This window comes from Mobula birostris, chromosome X (genome assembly GCF_030028105.1).
Source record: "Mobula birostris isolate sMobBir1 chromosome X, sMobBir1.hap1, whole genome shotgun sequence".
Taxonomy (NCBI): domain Eukaryota; kingdom Metazoa; phylum Chordata; class Chondrichthyes; order Myliobatiformes; family Myliobatidae; genus Mobula; species Mobula birostris.
In genome coordinates this window covers 71,620,346-71,643,938 of record NC_092402.1, presented here as the reverse complement: position 1 = coordinate 71,643,938, position 23,593 = coordinate 71,620,346, and the positions used below count along the sequence as shown (strand labels likewise).

Below are 23,593 nucleotides of genomic sequence, written 5' to 3'. Positions count from 1 at the left end.
GCACAGAACAGGCCTTTTGGCCCTTCTTGGCTGTGCTGAACCATTTTTCTGCCTAGTCCCACTGACCTGCACCTGGACCATATCCCTTCATACACATCTCATCCATGTACCTGTCCAAGTTTTTCATAAATGTTAAAAGTGAGCCTGCATTTACCACTTTATCCGGCAGCTCATTCCATACTCCCACCGCTCTCTGTGTGAAGAAGCCCCCCCTAATGTTCCCTTTAAATTTTTCCCCCTTCAGCCTTAACCCATGTCCGCTGGGTTTTTTTTCCTCCCCTAGCCTCAGTGGAAAAAGCCTGCTTGCATTCACTCTATCTATACCCATCATAATTTTATATACCTCTATCAAATCTCCCCTCATTCTTCTACGCTCCAGGGAATAAAGTCCTAACCTATTCAACCTTTCTCTGTAACTGAGTTTCTCAAGTCCCGGCAACATCCTTGTAAACCTTCTTTGCACTCTTTCAACCTTATTAATATCCTTCCTGTAATTAGGTGACTGTAATTATATAGTAGTTCACTGAAGCCCCCGAGTAGTTGCAGAAGTCAGAGCATCAATCAACAAGCAATGAACACAACAGCAAATCTGCGAAGTCTTTGATCTATTTTTAAAACTTTTATTTTTTTTAAAGCACAAATTGTGCTTAACTTTTGGGTTGGTTAAATCATAAAGTACTGCTTTCCTGAATGAAGAAAAACATTCTATACAATGAGGACAATGACAGCCCATATCTCCATACACAGCTTTCAAAAAGAAAATGTACAAAATAGAATTTTTTTTTACAAGGGTAAGAACACTACAATCAAAGCAGTCAACTAACTTTCATTTAATTAATATAAAAAGAACAAAAGGAAACTGATTTTGTCTTTACACTTTTCAATGCCCGAAGTGGAAATATATAAAGACAGGCACAAGGCTAACAAAGCTTTCAACACCACATGGAAACAAGTATAACTGAACAATTTTCAGAATAAATGGATCACAGGAACTGACAAGAGTGGAACTGGCCCCGTCATATCTGTAGCACACACACAAAATATCATGTATTTTTGAAATGGGAATACAACACATGGCTTCTCCAACAAATTCTGTAACATCTTAGGACAGAGCAGGTGGACAAGTAGGCTACACCACAATAGGCTGACCTACTGACAGGGTCAATCCATCAGCAAGTGTCAATGACGGTGGAAGCTTGAGAACTTCTGATGGGAATGAAGATTCGTGGACCCTCACAGACATGCATTTCCTGATCATTTGATAACTTATTTCAACTCCATTAGCACTTACACTCAATATTTCAGGAACAGATGTAAAAAAATTGCTAAAGTTATTGACCTATCCACTGCTCTTTCAACAACTGAAAGCAGATTCTGAGGAAACTCAAACTGTGCACCTTCAGAGTATAATTGAAAAGCAAAACTACTTCAACAGTGGGAAAGTGGCCAGTGGATCTCGCCAAACAAATTTAAGTAGTTGAAAGCTAAAGAATGCAAACGTTTAAGAAAATGTAGACTATCTGTTCAATTGAGTCACTGAAGTCATACAACAAACATGGTGAAAATCAGCCAGTGTGGCAGACACAGGCCATTGGTATTTGGTCAGACCTGAACTGTCCCGATGTAAACCAAAATGGCCCCCACACTCCTTGGGCTGATTTGGTGTAACTAATTGGTGGGACATAGATTTCATCCATGCTATAATGCAAAATGGTCTGAAGTTGTTAATGATGATGATTTAGTTACAAATTTCAGTTTCAAGTTCCAAGGCTGCAGCTTGAAAACAAATACACTAAAACAATACAACTTGTACTTTCGTACTGTTCCTCAACAAGGGATGATCTGGCCAGTTGAAAAGATAAATTTGGTCTGGAGTGAATGAGAGAATGCTTCTCACCAAGCTGTTTCCTATGTTCTGCATTCACAGAATGCTAAGTGTTGAAAAAGGAGGAACATTGATAGAACCTAAATATAGGTTAATACTGATTTAGAGTCACTATTGAAACCTACATACCAACCCCCATCCCCCCACCCCGAAGAACTAAAGAATCCAGGTTAATTGATCATTTGTACATAAAAAAACATACCCATGTATTACACACCACAGACCCACTTGTTAAAACCAAAATGTTAGCGGTCTCCAGAAAACTATACAGTAACTGGGTTTTATGAATCTCTTTGCTCAGCCCTGATAAGACCCATTTCTAATTAAGTCTCTTCTTTGGCAAACCACAGATCTTATCAGGTTTCTCTGATGCTGACTCTTAACAGTTTTAGAAACCTCAATAACCCAACAAAAATGCTCCACCTTGCATTCATCTTTTCCAGCTTCACCAGAAAGGGTTTCGATTAAATGCAATTTTAAAATTGGTCAGACGTATCTGAATGTCAGTGATGAGTAAAGACAATTCACCAGGACACTGCCTGATTCAGATAGTCAAGACAGAAACAGCCCGTTAATGCTATACTCTCCATCAGCAGCATCACTTTATAAAGTTCTTTCCATCCCTCCACTCTATCACCATTCCACAACAAAGACCAATAGGGGCTACGTGCTGGACAAAACTACCTTCAGATTGTCGACCCTGTTTCATCAGGAAACATACTCAGCTGCTCCCTCCCCAAATCATTATGAGATCAGGGTACACCAACCCAGTCTCCAAATCAAGAGGACACCCACACTCTCAATGCTACCTCTAACTCTACCAAATGATTTGCACCTGTACCACAGGTGAGTTAAAAGTAGAGTTTTCCTGCTAATTTCAAACTCTAGCACAGACTTCAGGAACATTTGTGGATGGACATGAGGAGAAGCTAATCCATTAACAGAACCTTGTGCCTGCAGCAGATAGGGGAAACCTACTCCCACAGGACTAGCATCATCACAGCACTGTCCTATTTGTGGTGGAAGCTGATGCATCTATGATGGACATTTTGTACAAAAACAGCTGTTTCACCTTTCAATTTTTAGTTTGCAATACAGGCAGCCTTTTGAATAAATGTGTCACCATTGCCAGAAAATGGAAAAGGTTCAAGTATAACAGCACTTGGGTAAGAGCTAATCCATTCTTAACAAAAGAAGGTGTTGTGATTCTGAAAGGGTTCTGAGTGTGAAATCCTGCACACCTCAATGTCATCCTGGCCACTGATTACATCAGTCAGCTCAAATGTGTCTGTGACCAGAGATTCAACTCACCAAGTTTTAATGTTCTCCATACAGATGCTGAATGTCAAAATAAGATACTCCATAATAAAGATGTGAAAGAAGGGGGGGGCACAGAGATGAGTTTGGTCAGAGATGATAGAAATATATGTAAATAACCTGTTTTTTCCAGATGCTGCCAGGCCTAACTTCCTCATTTTTACATTGCAGCCTCATTCTGGGGAAGTGTCTTGGCTTTTCCAACAATCAAATTCCATCTCAAATCAGCTATAGTTTTACATGGACATTCAATTAACAATTTTCTTTAACTGGAACTGCTGAAGCTTGTGTTCTTGTACGGTAATCTCATTCCATAACTCCAGATCCTAAGTGCTGAAATAGTTGCCCAAGGATTCATGAATAATGCAGCCATACAGAGAGAACGTTAAACCTTCATTTCAACAAAATCCATCACCAGGACAACTTCTCACTAGCAATGCAAATTAAGATATTGCAATGTGCTTCTGATGGTGATTTTGCTTCCTGTTTATACACTATGGCAATCACCTGGAAACACAATAGCCACCTCTATCACTGTTTTCATGGCTCCTGAAAGGGGCCGTCACCAACTTTGACATTAAGGGACATGAAGCAGTCTCAAGGTTCTGAATGGTTTAACAAGGAAACTCACTTTACTGAGATGATATAAACGTTATCAGTACATTTTTTTGCTGCTTTGCCCCTCTTCTGACTCAATACAATTACTCACTAGAATTTGTTTCAATATCCCAAGATTCTCTTTCCAACTGACAACCCCTCAAACATCTGGCCTCAGGCTGGCAACTCAGTAGATTCAGGAACACAAGGGTGCAGCCAGAATGCAGATGTACGTAACGCTGCAAAATAACTGTACAGCAATCAACCCTCTTTTTGAACATAGTCAACTGAATCGTTGCCTACGACTGGCCAACTCACCTAGTCCAGGTGCACCAAGTTGATCTCCACTTTAAAGCTCAAAATAGGAACCATCAGCTTGGCCTCCAATAAGACAGCAAAACAGTACCAAAGTGGTTATGAAACTGGACTGTTTTTGAACATTGCTGAATGTATATTCCATTATTGATTTGAAGGATCAATAATCTGCAACTACATGGATTGTTTAAAAAAAATTGTTTTGGTTTATTAATATGGCCCAACAGCCAAAGTATCAATCAATCCAGCTTTTACCCTAGAATTTAACTCAAACTGACCTCTGTTGGAATAGCTTAGGTTGGTGACAGAAAATTTAACAGAAGAAAGTTGTCTAAATTGGACTCTAAATTCACTAAAACTGTGAATTTTGTTTGGGTGATGTTTGAATATCAAACGTCAAGAAAAGTGTATCTGCCACTATTTTTTTTTATCTGTGTGAGAGCCGTAGAGATATAGAATGTTTCTGCTTGTCATCGTGCTGAACCGTAGCTAGTCCACCACTCTCCAACTCCCTGCTTCCTCTGTTACTGCCTCCAGATGATCGCCGACTGTTTCTGGTTTGCCTGTGGCCAGTTGCAGGTCGAATCTCGCGTTCTGTCCCTGGGTCACCTGACAGAGGGAATTTTCGCTTCTCCCAGGGCTGAACAGTCTACAAGAGAGACAGTGATAATTATTACCAATTAAACAAAAAACACTGAACTATTACACAAATTCTGAATTGTTTAAAGTAAGAGCTCATATTTACTGGGACGCTACAGGCAGTGCAACAATGGTAGGTGGTCTGCAGAAGGATTTGACAGGCTGGGAGAGTGGGCAAAGAAGTGACAGATGGAATACAGCACAGGGAATTTTGGGGTTATGCACTTTGCTTCTAAATAGGGAGAGAATTCAGAAATTGGAGTGGCAAAGGGAATTAGGAATCCAGGTGAACTTGCAGGCTGAGTCAGTAGTAAAGAATGGGACTAGAGTACCAACACAAGGATGTTCTGCTGAGGATTTACAAGGCATTGTGGTCAAATCGCATTTGGAATATTGTGAGCAATTTAACTTATTATTGTGAGCATGTACCTAGGGAAACACGCTGGCTCTGAAGAGGGTCCAGCGAATGTTCAGAAGAATTAACCCAGGAATGAAAGGCTTAATGTATGTCTCTGGGTCTGTTCTCAATGGAGTTCAAAACGTTTTATGGCGGTGTGGGAAAGGGAAGGAATGTCATAGAGACCTGGATACTGAAAGGTGGAAGTCACCAGGATATTTGAGGCAGAGATAAAGGGGTTAAGGGTTATACAGAGAAGGCAGAAAAATTGTGTTAAAAACAAACAGCCATGATCGAACAGCAGAGAACACTCAATGGGCCAAATGACCCAATTCTGCTTCTATATTGTATAGACCTGTGCACCTTCTCCATGGCTTTGCTCCCCTCCTTTAAATATCCTCACACCGAAGCCTTTACTGTTATTGTTCAACTTGCTTCCTTCAGACTGGTTTAAGAGAATGCATCACCTCACACTAAACAGGATTAAATTCACTCTGCCATCGTACTGCCCTCCCTACCAACTGATAAATGTTGTCCATGACTACTGTCCTCATTAACACCTCCAATTTTCAGGTCAATGGAGCTTACAAATCATAGCTCCTGCATTTACATCCAAACTGTTAGTGCATATCGCAAACATCAAGGGTTTAGTATTGATCCCTGTCGCACACCACTGGCCAGGATTTGTACACAGAATGTCTCTCTACCATCATCTTCTGCCTCCTACAACCACAGCAATTTTGGATCCATAATGTCAATATGGCCAGTATCATTTTTCTTTAGCCTTGCCAACCATCTTACTGAAGCCCATAAATCAAATGCATTTAATCTCTGTTACCTTTCAAGTGTAGATCTATCCTGAACCTCAGAAAAGTTTCAGCAGTTCCTACCACAGACAATAGATGCACTGATCTATAATTAACTGGCATATTCCTTCTGCCTTGATTAAATAAAGGAACAACATCTTCCAGCCTCAATTATTCACCTTCAGCCAGCAAAACTATAGAAATCTTTGAAAGCACTCCAATTTCCCACCCACTCCCCATAGCAGCCTGAGACAGTTCATCAGTAGTTCATGGCACAGGTATAGTATGCTGAATATCCTGTCTTAAATGGTTATCTTTCTCAGCCAATTGTTTTAAATTGTTGCTGAGATGAAGCCCACATGTTTGAGTGGAACTAGAGCATGGAATCAATAAAACAAAAATAAACTGCATTGTAATAGTTTGGACACAAATATTTAGATTTTCTTTAACTCAAACTAACCCAGCAAATCAGTAAGCACATTGCATTAATGATGGACAATGCCACCGCTACCTCAGGTCCCATAGTGTAATTAGAGGCAGCACAAAGCATTTCTGTGCAACAGTTATTCACTTTACTCTCCAAGGAACACAGGACTTCTTCAACTTGATGTTCTCAATTCTTGCTTTAGCTAAATCTGGCAATTACTGAGACCATAGGAATTTGCCACACAATGTGATGTCCCCATTGTTGCTTTAACAACTTGTTTGTAGACACAAGATCAATTAGATTTTTAAACAAACCATTTTACTTGATTTGACTGGTCAACCTCACCTGTTCTTCATGGCCAACATCCGGGGTGGAACAGCGTGTACCATCATTTGAAATCCGTGCAACATTTTCTTGAGAAACTGGAAAATAATTTGTTTCTGGATTGACAGGTGGTGCAGAAGGACTGGAAGGTGAACCTGAAAGGGTTAAATCTGTAAAACTGGGATAACTGACATCAGGAGAAGCAGGATGAGGGGTTGAATGTTCATCGGTTGATTTGTAAGACCTGCAGATCAAAAAAGTAACTCAGTTTCTGGACAGAATAAAAACTTCCAACTCATTTAAGAAATGGGAACAAAATCCATTAAAAAAAATCAAAACCTGAGTTCAGAAACACAACGAAACAAAATAAATTCAATGCAAGATATACAAAGAACAGAACCAATTGAAAGCATGTGGCATAATTGGATATGCAATATTTTATCCAAGGTATGCCACAGTAACCATCTCAGAGACCTCTATAGGACTTGGTGATAAAACATTCCATGTTACAAAAATGTAGGAAGGAAAAGAAATTTAAAGATAAAGTGGCAGTAAATGTGGACAAGAATAGTGCCCCAGCATTAAAATTAAGGGGCCATGCACAAGGGTGAGCAGACATGATAGTTATAACTAAGGAAATGAAATCGGATCCAAGTTTCTTGGGTGGCACAGTGTTTGTGTTGCAGCAGTTAGTGCCACTGCCTCAGCTCAAGCAATCAGAATTCAATCCGAACCTCTGGCACTGTCCCTGTGGAGTCTGCAGGTTCTCCCTGTGAACATGTGGGTTTCCTATGGGTGGTTCGGTTTCTTCCTATGCTAGTTGGAAGGTGAAATGCCACCTATGTAGGTGGGTGACAAGCCAATTTGTGTGGAGTTGGACATGTGAAAAAGCAATGCAATGGACTGCCAGCACAGATTGAGAGATCCAAGAGTTGTTTGACAAAATCCAGATATCCGGGAAAGTAGCAAGAGGTACAAACACAATCAGAGAAGTAAAGCAAAACCAACAACCCTAAGTGTCTGGGACTGCAGTCTGGCAGTCAATACATTTATTTACATTCAGGACAACTCTGAAGCAATACTTTCTTTAACTAGCGAGAGGCCACACATGTGTAAAGTAAACAATAAGCCTGAATCAATCAGCAATCTCATATTGAACACACTGAGGCAACAGGGATCAGAACATCAGAGAAAAGCAAACCAAGAACTAAAGTATTCAGTTAGCTTGCTGACTTTCAAGAAATGCCACAAAAGAACAGGCAAACAGACATGATTCCAAGAGAAGCTGGCATTGCTTGACATATGGGAACAAGCAATGGGGAGATTTATATCTCACCTGGGCATTCAGTGGCAGCCTCCTTGACAATGCTGGAGTAGCACAATGCCAAAGAGAGCAGAGCTGCATGGTTGGCATTGCTATTCCTCACATCACATTGCTCCTGCTAGTTACCATACACCACTGTTAAACTGTGGCATCTGCTCCTTTATAAGGAGTCAGATTCGTCAACTGAGTCCCCACAGCTTTTATTATGCTTACAGGAAAGCAGAAGAATAGGCCATTCAGCGACAATTTAATGAGGCCATGGCTGATCTTTCACCTCAATCACTTTCCAGTACTAACCCCATTATCTTGTGATTCCCTTCACATCTAGAAATCTATCAATCTTTGTCTTCAATACAGTCAGCAACTAGGCCTCCACTGGGTGAAGAATTCCAAAGATTCACTATGCTCCTGGTGAAGAAAGTTCTTTCCATTCAAATAAATAAGGCTGACTCCAAATTTTGGGGCCGAACATTTAGACTAGGGGTGCTTACGTTAGCAATATTACTGTGTTGATGAGAAGAGCAGTATAAATCATTAGGAGAGTCATCTAAAGTCTGCTTGCATTGGGGTTATATATTCAATCCATTTATTCCAGATTTGATAAAATTTTTCTTTTTGAGTTCTCAGGGAGTAAGTCAACTTTTCCATTTTAAATATTTCCAAGATAATTTTGTACCAATCTTCTAATGTAGGTGGTATTGGATTTAGCCATTTTCTAGTGATTGATTTCTTTCTTGCCGCTAAGAGGGCCTGCAGCAACTTTATATCTTCCTTCTGTTCAAGAAACAATACATGCCCCAAATAGAGCGTCTCAAAGTTCAGAGGTATCTGGGACCTAAGTACCTTAACTAATGTTCTATGAATACCTTCCCAAAATAGACTTAATTTAGGGCAATCCCAAAAAATATGAAAATTATTTGCCTCCTTGGAGCCGCACCTTCTCCAACACATCACATTTGTATCTTTATATTTTTCCTGATATGGGGTCTTGAAGTATCTTATAATGTTTTTCCAACAATGTTCTCTCCAAGTCAAAGAATTAGTCGAGGACCATTGAAAGCTACAGATTTTCTCCCAAGCCTCTTCTGAAAGTACCAACCCCGCTTCTTTCTCCCACTTCTCTTTAATATACAGTGTATTTACATTTTTAGCATGGGAGAGTGCATTATATAATCGAGAAACTGATTTACTAGGTATTGAACTGCAAGCCAAATTCAGAATCTTGAAAAATTCTAATTCTACTGTTGATAGGTCTGTATATCTACAACTCTGGTTAACATAGTTTCGTACTTGAAGGTACCTAAAAAAGTCATTATGTTCTCGACCATGTTTGTCCTGCAGGATTTGGAAACTTTGTAATACTCTTTTATCTATAAATGAGAGGTAGGTTGTAAGACCTTTCTTTATCCATAGCTCAAATCTTTTATCTCCTCTGTTGGGAAGGAATTCGGTATCATATGCACACCATCTAAAGAGTTTTAACATGTTATTAATTCCACATGAATTAACCACCTTCTGCCATACTTTTAATGTAAGATTTATCCAAGCGTTTTTAAATTTTTCCAACTGGGCCATCAATCCTTTGCCAGCTATTGAGGCCTGAAGAGGAAAACTGTCAACTAATCCAAATTCTATTTCCTTCCATCTAGCCTTATATTCCCTATTACACCAATATAACAGAGGGGTTTATCTGTGAGGCATAAAAATAATTTCTCAGGCAAGGAAGAACCATACCTCCTCCTTCCTTCCCTAACTGTAAGGTGTTATATCGAATTCTAGGTTTCTTTCCTTGCCAAATGAAGCGGGAAATCCATTTGTCCCATTCCCTGAATTGATTATCATCCACCTCCACCGGTAAAGTACGGAAAAGATACAATAACCGAGGAAGAATATTCATTTTTATAGTATTTATCCTTGAATTTAAACTTAAAAAGGGGATAAGATTCCATCTATGCATATCTGCTTTTATCTCTGAGATTAATGGCCCATAATTTACCTGTGATAGTGTTGAAAGATCCTTCGGCAGGGTTATTCCTAAATATTTTAATGATTTAGCTTCCCACTTAAGATCATATGTATCCTGCAATTTTTTGGATGGTGTATAATTTAGGGACATAACCTGCGTTTTCTTTACATTTATTTTATAACCTGATATTTTCCCAAAGTCATCCAACAGTGTAAACAATCCTATAAATGATTTTTCTGGTTCACTCAGATAGACCAAAACGTCATCTGCGAATAACGCCACTTTCTGTTCAATCCCTGCCACCTTGATACCTTTTACGATTTTGCTCTGTCTTATTAGTTGGGCAAGCGGTTCAATATATAGCGCAAAAAGGAGAGGAGAAATTGGGCATCCCTGTCTAGTGCCTCTCTCTAAGATGAAGGAGTCAGAGAGGTCCCCATTTATCTTAATTCGGGCTGTAGGGCTGTCATATAGAGTCTGAATTACTTTAATAAACTTTTCTTGAAAGCCGAATCTTCCTGACACTCTGTATAGGAATGCCCAACTAAGCGAATCAAAAGCTTTCTCAGCGTCCAATCCTACTACCATTGTCTCTGTCTCGTTCTTATTAACCTGTTCTAATATGTGCAGAGTTCTCCTTATGTTGTCCTGTGTTTGTCTTTGTTGAATAAATCCAGTCTGGTCTAAGTGGATTAGGCCAGGTAAAAGCTTTTCCAATCTGCGCGCTAATATAGATGTAAATAGTTTGTAATCTAAATTAAGAACACTAATTGGCCGATAATTGCCACATTCTAGTTTATCTTTACCCTCTTTAGGAATAACTGAAATAATCGCTTCTCTCCAGGAAGGTGGAGTTTCTCCTCTCTGCAAGATCCAATTAAAGGTGTTAAGTAGTAATGGGGCTAACTGTGTCTTCAGGGACTTGTACCACTCTGAGGTAAACCCATCAGAACCCGGGGACTTTCCAGCCTTTAACCTAGAGATGGCCACGTTCAGTTCTTTGACAGTTACTGGTTCTAATAAACTTTCATTTTGTAAATCTGTAAGTTTAGGTAGATCTAAAAAATTCAATACACTGTCTATATAGGGCTCACTGGGGGCCCGGGGTTGGGAGTACAGCTCTCGATAATATGTTTCAAAACTATCTTGAATTTTCCCTATTGTACTCTCCACAAGCTTTGTCTTTGGATTCTTTATTTTATGAATTGTATTGTCTGCTTGTTGTTTTCGTAATTTATATGCTAATAATCTAGCTGATTTACCTCCTACTTCATAATTCCTTTGTCTCAGGTAAAGAAAATTTCTTTGAGTTTCCAACGTATAAATATCATCAATTTCACTTTGCAATTTCCTAATTTCCTGTTTTCGATTTGAATTACTTTTGTTGCTATCTACAACTTGAAGTTGTTTTAATTTTCCTTGAAGGTCTGCTAATTTTTGTGCATTGATTTTTTTCACGTGAGTGGTAATGGAAATAATTTTCCCTCTCAGTACAGCTTTCAATGTATCCCATAAGATCACTGGTGATGTTTCTCCCGTGTCATTAAGGTCTAGATATTCTTTGATTTCTCCCCTTAATCTCTCCATTACTTTCGGGTTATTGAGTATATGTGAGTTTAGCCTCCATAGTGTTTTCCTCATTTTCCTTTCCAGGATTAGAGACATAGAGACTGGGCTATGATCTGACAGATCAATTGTTGCAATATTACAGTTTTTTACCCTGAGTCTATCTGTATTAAAGATAAAGAAATAGTCTATCCTTGAATAGGCTGAATGAGGGAAAGAGTAATATGTATAATCTTTATTAGTAGGGTGTAATTCCCTCCAGACATCTATAATTCCCAACTCCTCCATCAATGAATTCACTTTCCGAGTCAGAGGTTTATTCTGAGTAACTATTCTTGAAGAATCTAATATAGGATTTAATCTAATATTAAAATCCCCTCCACAAATTACTACCCCTTGAGAACTGACCATTAGGTCAAAAATGTGTCTATAAAATGATCATTCACAACCTGGAGGAGCATAAACATTCAGCAATGTTATTTCTGTCCCTTCTATTCTTCCTGTGATTTTTACGAACCGTCCTTCTTTGTCTCTAGTCTCTGAAATATGTTCATAATTAAGAGTACTTGATATTAAAGTAGCTACCCCTCTTTTGTGACTCAATTTATATGATGAATAAAATACATGCTTAAAGCCCATTCTTTTTAATTTTCCATGTTCAGATTGGCTCATATGTGTTTCCTGGAGGAAAGCTATTTGTGCCCTCTCTTTTTTCAATTTAGACATAACCTTATTTCTTTTAATTGGATTCAAAACCCCATTAACATTATAGGAAATTATTTTTACCAATTCAGTTTGCATTTTTCTCTAGTAGAAAAAAAAACTCTCCTTTTCTAACCAAACAGTAAGCAATCCCTTCTCAACAGTAAACCAAGACATATAACCACACCCTAGACATTTTTGAACGTGCAACATTTGAAAAATTTTCCCGACTTCCCACAGTGAGGCCTGAGCACCGACCCGTCTCAGTTCAGAGGGATAACCTCTATCTTCACCCTGTGTTAGGGGGCCCTCAGCAGTTTGAATAATCATAGAGAATTTTCTCCTATTTATGTCTCGACCATATTGCTATCATTCAAGTTATTCCATCTAGTTTATTTTCAGTTACCAGTTTTCATTTTACCTTTAAGTCCGATTTACTCTTTTCAGTCATTTCTCTTCATTAATCTGTGTTCTCTGTACATTCGCGTCTGAATATTTGCAGCTTTTCCTTGTAGTTTGACACTCTGGTTCGAGTGGAGCGTCCTCGCCCCACTAACTGCCACGACTTCTGCCGAATCCTCTCCAGTAGCGACTCCGGTTGGGTGATAACTTTAATAGGTAGTCCCCGGTCCGCCAGGTCCAATGTTGCCTCCTCCACCGTAGCGTAAGTTTTTGTCCCTTCGTCGTAAAAGACTCTCAGCCGAGCTGGATACAGGGTCTGGAACCTGATGTTGTTTTCCTTCAGGACTCTCCGTGTTTCCGTATATTCCTTCCGTCTGGCAAGAATCCCCGGTGCGTAGTCGTGGTCTAAACTGATTTTACAGTTGCTCCACGTGAAACCTTTCTTTTGCCATGCCCTTTTAAGCACCTCTTCCTTCGCTCTGTAACTGAGAAATCTGACCAGAATCGATCTGGGCTGGGCGCCTGCTGGAGGCTGTGGTGCCAACGCGCGGTGAGCTCTTTCTATCTGTAGGTCTTTTGCGGCCGGTATATCAAGGTTCTCTCTAAGTAGCTTCTCCACGAAGGGAATCATCAATCCGGGTTTACCTTCAGTTCCTTCGGGAACTCCGTAAATCCTCATATTTTCCCTTCTCGAGCAGCCTTCTTGATCTATTAGTTTCCACTGGAGCTGGTCTTGCAGCTTCAGCATTTCTGCTATCACCTCCTCTGCGTTTTGTAGCTTCTCTTCAATTCCAACAATCCTCGCTTCGGCTTCATCTGTCCGCGAGTTAGTTTTTACTATTTCTCCTTTAATATCTTCCAGCTGTTTGCTGTTATCTTGTCGGAACTCGCGAATCTCTCCGAGAATCAAGGACAGAGTCACCGATTTCCCCCTCATTATCTCCGTCCTGGCTTGCCGTGGGGGAGCTAGGCCCGTCGCCTTGCTGCGTCTCTTTATGTTTATCAGCCTTCGGGGCGGACTTTTTAATCTTGTTCTTAGACATCATCCTTGCCCCTTTTATTAATATAGTTATGCAATATTAAGTATTTGTCTAAATTCGATTATGGGGCAGTTTACCTTCTTTTTTGTCGAGAGACCTTTTCCTTACGCCGCCATTCCCTTGATGACCCGGAAGTCCGACCCTTTCTTAGTAATCTCTTCAAAAAATTCAGTAAGATTTGTCAAGCATGACCTTCCACGCACAAATCCATGTTGACTGTTCCTAATCAGACCCTGTCTATCCAGATGATTATATATACACCATCTCTAAGAATACTTTCCATCAATTTACCCACCACTGATGTCAAACTCACAGGCCGCTAATTGCCAGGTTTACTCTTAGAACCCTTTTTAAACAATGGAACAGCATGAGCAATATGCCAATCCTCCGGCACCATCCCCATTTCTAATGACATTTGAAATATTTCTGTCAGAGCCCCTGCTATTTCTACACTAACTTCCCTCAAGGTCCTAGGGAATATCTTGTCCGGACCCGGGGACTTATCCACTTTTATATTCCTTGAAAGTGCCAGTACTTCCTCTTCTATAATTATCATACTTTCCATAACTACCCTACTTGTTTCCTTTACCTTACACAATTCAATATCCTTCTCCTTAGTGAATACCGAAGAAAAGAAATTGTTCAAAATCTCCCCCATCTCTTTTAGCTCCACATAAGGCCGTCCACTTTGATTCTCCAAGGGACCAATTTTATCCCTCACTATCCTTTTGCCACTAACATAACTGTAGAAACCCTTTGGATTTATTTTCACCTTACTTGCCAAAGCAGCCTCGTATCTTCTTTTAACTTTTCTAATTTCTTTCTTAAGATTCCTTTTACATTCTTTATATTCCTTGAGCACCTCATTAACTCCAAGCTGCCTATATTTACTGAAGATCCCTCTCTTTTTCTGAACTAAGTTTCTAATATCTCTTGAAAACCATGGCTCTCTCAAACTTTTAACCTTTCCTTTCAACCTAACAGGAACATAAAGATTCTGAACCCTCAAAATTTCACCTTTAAATGACCTCCATTTCTCTGTTACATCCTTACCATAAAACAAAATTTCCCAATCCACTCCTTCTAAATCCTTTCGCATCTCCTCAAAGTTAGCCTTTCTCCAATCAAAAATCTCTATCCTAGGTCCAGTCCTATCCTTCTCCATAATTACACTCAAACTAATTGTATTGTGATCACTGGACCCGAAGTGCTCCCCAACACTAACCTCTGGCACCTGACCTATCTCATTCCCTAACAGGAGATCCAACACTGCCCCTTCTCTAGTTGGTACCTCTATGTATTGCTGCAAAAAACTATCCTGCACACATTTTACAAACTCCAAGCCATCCAGCCCTTTTACAGAATGGGCTTCCCAGTCTATGTGTGGAAAATTAAAATCTCCCACAGTCACAACCTTGTGCTTACTACAAATATCTGCCATCTCCTTACAAATTTGCTCCTACAAGCATCACTTGGACCACAACTCTTATACAGCTTTCATAACTTTTAATAACCATATCCAATCCAAGTTATGTATTCCAAGCACAACAGTGAGGATGCCCTACACCTACAATCTTTGTCAAAGCACCTTACCAACTTCAGTCAGAAGTTGAGTAGGGATCAAGCACCTGCATTAAAAGTATGTGGGGAATGAGAGGCAACATGTCCTATCAATATAGTTTGCTTGTCTATAGATTAGCCATCCTGGTGCAAGTTATAGCAGCAAACCAAAAGCTGTTAGCTTCTGAATATTGGATTGGGTACAAAATTTTGAGCAAAAGTATTCCCTCCATGCTATAATAACAAGCACACCATGAAGCTGCCACTCTGGTGAATCCTTATCAATACCTGCTTCCACGTCTCTGGGCATGGACAGGGGAAGCCAACCACGTTGTCCACCGAGAGCGTTCAAACTCCTCGTATTTTGTGTGCCGAGAACTAAATGCTGCATCAGAAAGATCCTCCATCTAAAACAGAACCGATATTTGTATATTATTAAAATTGATATTCAACCATATAAACTTTACAAGATTTTTCTGTAAGTTAGCTGTGTTTCATTACCTCTTCATGCTCCTCTTCACCAGATCTGTTATTAATTAAATCAGCTTTTAAGTCCACCACACGCCAGCTAGAAGACAAAAAGATGATTTTAATGGAAAAAAATCAGGTACTCTTGTGTCCACTTCCCATCATGGAAATGAATAGATTGTACTGCAACTCTCAGTCCAAAGCATGACAGCAGCAAAATTGCAGAACATTACTAACACACACCTCTGCCATTTTGAACCAGCTATACTGGGCATCTGACAATTACCTTGAAGTATACTTAGGCAAAACAGTCCTCACAGTTATTGGATTAACATACTTACAGAGTAACATAGCAGCACTGTGAACCATGCTGACACATTTTAATCACATCTCCTCCTCCAATACTACCATCATTGCAGGCACATCATTCATACTTTCCCTATTCACACCTTTTGGTGAGAGCTACAAAGCATTAGTGCTGCTCCCTGCACCCATGCTGAGCATGTCAATTTCATTGACATTGCTTGCAATTTCCACCCTGCCCTAAAATTTACTTGATTCATCTCTGACTCCTCTCTCCTCTTTCTTAACCTCTCTGGAGATAGACTGACTGCTATCTTTCATAAACCTACTGACCCTCACAGCTTTCTTGACTATACAGTGAGGCTGATCAACACCTCCACCCACTAACTGCACCACTACTTTATTATTTCCTGTCAGTCACCCTAGGTACAGCCTAGCATCACTTTATAGATGTACAATCCATGTATATAGGCTATCTTATGTATCTATATTTATTGTGGTTTATTACTATTATTGTATTCTTTATCTTTTGTGGGGTTTTTTTGTGCTGTATCAGATCCAAAATAACAATTACTTCATTCTCCTTTACATTTGCGTAGAGGAAATTACATTAAACAATCTTGGGCTTTTCCAACCTGTCACTTGTAAAAATGCTATTTCATTCTCACAGTTCCTCTGTCTCCACCGCTTCTGTTCTCAGGATGAGAATTTCCATTCCAGAACATCTGAGCTGTCATCCTCCTTCAAAGAATAGTTTCCCTTCCCCTACCACTGATGTTGCCCTCACCCACATCGCCTCCATTTTCTGGACATCCGCTCTCACCCCATCTTCCCACTGCCATAACAGTTCCCCTTGTCCTTATCTACCACCTCACAAGCCTACGGATCCAGTACATCACTCTCTGTACATCCAGTACATCCACCATCTTCAACGGGATCCTACCACTAAACACATCTCCCCCTCCCTCTGATTTCCACAGGAATTGTTCTCCACCCTTGTTTCCATTTGTCCCTCCCCACTAATCTCCCTCCTAGCCCTTGTGCTGCAAGTGGGACAAGTGCTACATCTGCCCCTACACCTCCTCCCTCACCACCATTTGGGGCAACAAACAACCCTTCCAGGTGAGGCAGCACTTCACCCTATGACTCTGTCGGGGTCACCTACTGTATCCAGTGCGGCGCCCTCTACTTTGGTGAGACCCAATGTAGATTGGGGGACCACCTTGTTGAGCACCTTCACTTCATCCGCCATAAAGGTTGGGCTTTCCTGGTGGTCACCCATTTTAATTCTACTTCCCATTCTGGGATATGTTGGTCCATGGCCTCCTCTTGTGCCATGATGCGGCCAATCTCAGGTAGGAGGAGGAACACCTCATATTCCATCTGGGTAGCCTCCAACTGCTGAACGGATCCTGACCCGGATCTGGACTGTATCCTCCAAATATCTGGACCTGCATCTCAGTTTTTTTGCACTACCTTACTTTCCATTTTTATATTTTCTATTTATGATTTATAATTAAAATTTTTAATATTTACTATCAATTTGTAATCCAGGGAGCGGGAGGTGCAGAATCAAATATCGTTATGATGATTGTATGCTCTAGTATCAATTGTTTGGCAACAATAAAGTACAGGTTTCCCCCGCCATCCGAAGGTACAGCGTTCCTATGAAACGGTTCGTAAGCCGAAATGTCGTAAAGCAAAGAAGCAATTACCATTTATTTATATGGGAAAATTTTGTGAGCGTTCACAGACCCAAAAATAACCTACCAAATCATGCCAAATAACATATAAAACCTAAAATAACAGTAACATATAGTAAAAGCAGGAATGATATGATAAATACACAGCCTATATAAAGTAGAAATACTTTTCCACAATCATTACTGCACTGTTCTCCGTAGCGAAAATCTCACGCAAGCGCCGTTGGCAGAAAATCTCACGCAAACGCTGTTGGCAAAAACACGGCGCAAGCGCTCTCCAGTAACCTTTAAGCTATGAAGCTGCCAAATCATACCAAATAACACGTAAAAATACACAGCCTATATAAAGTAGAAATAATGTATGTACAGTGTAGTATCACTTACCGGAATCGGGACAGCGCCGAGCACACTGATGATGGTGGGTTAGGCTGAGTTGTCGCAGGTTGGGTGGTGCAGTGGCCCCCACCCTCCAGGTGACCGATACCAATCTGCGAAGCATGCAGGGGTCCAGCGGTAGCCCAGAGGCACACAGCACATCTTTAAGAAAAAAGCTGAAACAAACATGCTAATTAATTAGGCGCCACCCAGCCGGTAATTGTCGGCCCAGATCAGTGCCGATTTCCAATTGCGTCGCCTCTGAACTGGGCCAACAATTATGTGTCGGGCGGCACCTAATTAATTAGCATGTTTATTTCGGCTTTTTTCTTAAAGATGTGCTGGGTGCGTCCCGGCTACCGCTGCATTCTCCGCGAATCGGTATCTGTCCAGGGCCTGGGGGTTGGGGTGGTGGGACACTGAGGTGTCATCTCGTCATCGTCTGTTTCCATTAGGGCAGGCAGGTCATCTTCTATCTCTGCCCGCCTCGATGTCGAAGGTCGAGGTTTGTCGTCTGCTGTGGCTGATGTGGAAGGCTTGCTTGGCTGCTGAACCTCATGCATTTTTCTATCACACAGTTCTTTGTAAGGACTCAAACCATCTTGCAAATATCCCCTAAACCTACATACCCTTTCAAAATTAAAGTCGTACTTCATCATTGCAGCGAAAATCTCACGCAGTTGCTTCACATTCATTTCGCTAATGAATTCAGTTTCTATTGTTATCCTTTTTTCTTCCAATTGCATCAGCTCTTCATTTATCAGCTCTTGGTCATGGGATGCCAAAACCTCTTCAATATCATGTTTGTCCGCTTCCACGAGCCAAACTCATTTCATCCTTACTTCGTTCACTACGATCAAAATGCTTAATTATGTCTAGTTTTACGCTACGTGTTACACCCTTACGAGCTCTTTCAGGCTTTTCCGACACCTCAGAACTCATCTTGCAAACGGCTGCTCACAGGCACATATTTAAGCAATGCCGGCCAGAATACCATTCCGAATCCGGGGGAGAGCGGCTGCTCGACGCGCGCGCTGCCTTTTATCGCGCACTGCTTTTTTTTTGTAACAGTGAAAACACCTTCTGAAAGCGAAAACAGGGTACTAATGTAGGTCTTTCGTAACAGTGAGGGACATCTCCCTCGTGTCCTCCTTTTTTAAAGAAAGGGGCTTCCCTTCCTCCACTATCAACTCTGCTCTCAAACGCATCTCCCCCATTTCACGTACATCTGCTCTCACTCCATCCTCCCGCCACCCCACTAGGAATAGGGTTCCCCTGGTCCTCACCTACCACCCCACCAGCCTCCGGGTCCAACATATTATTCTCCGTAACTTCCGCCAGCTCCAACGGGATCCCACCACTAAGCACATCTTTCCCTCCCCCCCCCCCTGCTTTCCGCAGGGATCGCTCCCTACACGACTCCCTTGTCCATTCGTCCCCCCCATCCCTCCCCACTGATCTCCCTCCTGGCACTTATCCTTGTAAGCAGAACAAGTGCTACGCATGCCCTTACACTTCCTCCCTTACCACCATTCAGGGCCCCAAACAGTCCTTCCAGGTGAGGCGACACTTCACCTGTGAGTCGGCTGGGGTGATATACTGCGTCCGGTGCTCCCAATGTGGCCTTTTATATATTGGCGAGACCCGACGCAGACTGGGAGACCGCTTTGCTGAACACCTACGCTCTGTCCGCCAGAGAAAGCAGGATCTCCCAGTGGCCACACATTTTAATTCCACATCCCATTCCCATTCTGACATGTCTATCCACGGCCTCCTCTACTGTAAAGATGAAGCCACACTCAGGTTGGAGGAACAACACCTTATATTGTCTGGGTAGCCTCCAACCTGATGGCATGAACATCGACTTCTCTAACTTCCGCTAATACCCCACCTCCCCCTCGTACCCCATCTGTTATTTATTTTTATACACACATTCTTTCTCTCACTCTCCTTTTTCTCCCTCTGTCCCTCTGACTATACCCCTTGCCCATCCTCTGGGACCCCCGCCCCCGTCTTTCTCCCTGGACCTCCTGTCCCATGATCCTCTCGTATCCCTTTTGCCAATCACCTGTCCAGCTCTTGGCTCCATCCCTCCCCCTCCAGTCTTCTCCTATCATTTTGGATCTCCCCCTCCCCCTCCTATTTTCAAATCTCTTACTACCTCTTCCTTCAGTTAGTCCTGACAAAGGGTCTCGGCCTGAAACGTCGACTGTACCTCTTCCTAGAGATGCTGCCTGGCCTGCTGCGTTCACCAGCAACTTTGATGTGTGTTGCTTGAATTTCCAGCATCTGCAGAATTCCTGTTGTTATCGGCAGAGTATCTTGTGTTTAGGTATATGGACCCATTCTTTTTAAATTGTTATCTTTTGCAATTACAGAATAGCCTGTGAACTGTCCAAAATCACAAATCTGAAGAAAAGAATATCCTAAGATCATCAATAACCCTAAGGCTGAACAGTCTTAGAATTATAAATGTTACTGAACAGGAAGCTGTTGTGTTGTTTGATACTATCTAACTTGCCTAATTATTTCGGCCTTTCCTTCATGCCCCTGTATTAAATATTCCAGTTGTGAAAACATTATGTTTCACATCACCCTTTGGGCCAGAGAAAAAACCATATCAATCTTTAAAAAAAATTGATAACTGGCACTATTGCTGTAAATTACTTCTGCACCCTAAAGGCTGATTTATACTTGTGCGTCAAATCGATGCCATAGGTATGGTGTAGCCGCGAACCCTACGCAGTGCCTATGCCGTAGCCCGACGCGCACCTCTCCCAAAATGTAACTACGCGTCGTGGCAACACAGACCGCAACAACTGTGATTGGTACGCTTGGTAGCATTGCATTTCCTCCTACGCTGCAATAGCTTCCCATTGAGCGACTGAAGGGCAGGGAAGGAACTCTGGCTGCAATGCTTTCCATAAAGCTTTATAGACCTCCGAAATTATGGAGGACATATTTTGCTTTTATGAAAAAAGACGCTCGCTTTAAACTTGCTTACCCCAAGAAAAACTACCATGACCATGAAGCCTTGTGCGGGCAGGTGTGTGCGCATGTGTGACGTGCGCATACGTGACGTGCACATGCGTGTACGTGCCTGAATTGCAGAGCGACGCAGACACACCAACGCACAAGTATAAATGCTCACAACGGTGTAGCCCACTTGTGTAGGCTACGGCGTAAGCTGGTATGCACAAGTATAAATCAGCCTTAAACCTTCACAATATTCTCGAAATGGGCTACCCAGAATTGGCTACAGCTCTTCAACTGAGGCTAACTATAAATTTACAATGACTTAATTATTTCTATTCAATTAAAAGATGATAAAGATTCCATTCAAATTTCTTTGAAAGGCCATTGTCTTAGTTTATTCTGCTACCTTTAAAGATTGTGTAGATGAAACACCTACCTGCACCCTTTTAAAAACTGTCTTCAGCTCATCATGGGCACTACTAAGTCCTCCCTAAGTACAAGAGTATGGATGTCATGGGACAACTTCATAACTATGACTAGGCCACATCTGGATGACTGCATATAGTTCTGGTCAGCACACTATAGAAAGGCTTGGATTACACTGAAGAGTGTGGTGAGGAGATTCAACAAATCTTGACTGGAGTGCAACGTTTCTGTTATGAGGTGAAAACAGACAGGCTGTGTGTGTTTGCTTGGGGTGGAGAAGGCTGAGAAGGGATCCAAGAAAGGTATTTTTAATTATAAGGAGGCTAAATAGAGTGCCTACCAAGAAACTATTACCCACAAAGGAGATGTTCAAAATAAGGGCATACAGTACCTATAAAAAGTATTCACCCCCCCCCCCCAAACCTTGGAAGTTTTCGTGTTTTATTGTTTTACAACATTGAATCAAAGTGGATTTAATTTAGCTTTTTTTGACACTAACCAACAGAGAAAGACTCTTCTGTGTCAAAGTGAAAATGGATCTCTACAGAGCGATCTAAATTAACTACAAATACAAAACACAAAATAATTGATTGCATAAGTATTTACCCCCCCCTTTAATATAACACACCAAATGATCACAGGTGCAGCCAATTGGTTTTAGAAGTCACATAAGTAGTTAAATGGAGATCACCTGTGTACTGTCAAGGTGTTTCAATTGATTGTAGTAAAAATACACCTGTATCTGGAAAGTCCAACTGCTGGTGAGTCAGTATCCTGGCAAAAATTACACCATGAAGACAAAAATAAATACTCCAAGCAACTCTGTGAAAAGGTTATCGAAAAGCACGTGAGATGGATACAAGAAAACTTCCAAGTCATTGAATATTCCTTGGAATACGGTTAAGTCAATCATCAAGAAATGGAAAGAGTACTGAGGAAGACATCAGCAGTATACCAGACACTCAAGGGTGGCAGGGAAGAGAAGTGTGCGCAGTCACAATTACGACGGAGAAAGTACTCAGGAAGCTGAATAGTCTAAGGGTAGATTAATCTCCCGGACCAGATGGAATGCACCCTGGTGTTCTGAAGGAAGTAGCTGTGGAGATTGCGGAAGCATTAGCAATAATCTTTCAGAAGTCGATAGATTCTGGCATTGTTCCAGAGGACTGGAAGATTGCAAATGTCACTCTGCTATTTAAGAAGGGGACAAGGAAGCAAAAAGGAAACTATAGACCTGTTAGCTTGACATCGGTGGTTGGGAATTGTTGGAGCCGATTGTCAAGGATGAGGTTATGGAGTACCTGGAGGCATATGACAAGATCGGCAGAACTCAGTATGGTTTCCTTAAAGGAAAATCCTGCCTGACAAACCTATTACAATTTTTTGAGGAAATTACAAGTAGGCTAGACAAGGGAGATGCAGTGGATGTTGCATATTTGGATTTTCAGAAGGCCTTTGACAAGGTGCCACACGAGGCTGCTTAACAAGATAAGAGCCCATGAAATTACGAGAAAGTTATGTATGTGGATAGGGCGATGGCTGATTGGCAGGAAACAGAGTGGGAATAAAGGGATCCTATTCTGGGTGGCTGCCGGTTACCAGTGGTGTTCCAGGGGGGTCCGTGTTGGGGCCGCTTTTTACGTTGTACATCAACGATTTGGATTATAGAATAGATGGCTTTGTGGCTAAGTTTGCTGATGATACAAAGATAGGTGGAGGGGCCAATAGTGCTGAGGAAACAGAGTCTGCAGAGAGACTTGGATAGATTGGAAGACTGGGCAAAGAAGTGACAAATGAAATACAATGTTGGAAAGTGTATGGTTATGCACTTTGGCAGAAGAAATAAACGGGCAGACTATTATTTAAATGGGGAGAGAATTCAAAGTTCTGAGATGCAACGGGACTTGGGAGTCCTTGTGCAGGATACCCTTAAGGTTGAGTCGGTGGTGAAGAAGGCGAATGCAATGTTGGCATTCATTTCTAGAGGAGTAGAGTATAGGAGCAGGGATGTGATGTTGAGGCTCTATAAGGTGCTGGTAAGACCTCACTTGGAGTACTGTGGGCAGTTTTCGTCT

At 41.3% G+C, this 23,593-nt stretch overlaps 1 protein-coding gene across 6 annotated transcripts in view; it reads right to left on the bottom strand.

The window, feature by feature from the left end:
- Positions 1 to 609: 609 nt before the first annotated feature.
- Positions 610 to 23,593, bottom strand: part of kansl1b (KAT8 regulatory NSL complex subunit 1b) — a 200,199-nt gene continuing 177,215 nt past the window's right edge. For all 6 annotated transcript variants that reach the window (XM_072249272.1, XM_072249273.1, XM_072249276.1 and 3 more), the window contains 4 exons: positions 15,769 to 15,835; positions 15,556 to 15,674; positions 6,729 to 6,951; positions 610 to 4,763 (listed from right to left, as the gene is read on the bottom strand). In XM_072249272.1, coding sequence (XP_072105373.1) covers positions 4,542 to 4,763; positions 6,729 to 6,951; positions 15,556 to 15,674; positions 15,769 to 15,835 — 631 coding nt within the window. In that variant the 3' untranslated portion in view covers positions 610 to 4,541. The remainder of the gene's footprint in view (positions 4,764 to 6,728; positions 6,952 to 15,555; positions 15,675 to 15,768; positions 15,836 to 23,593) is intronic.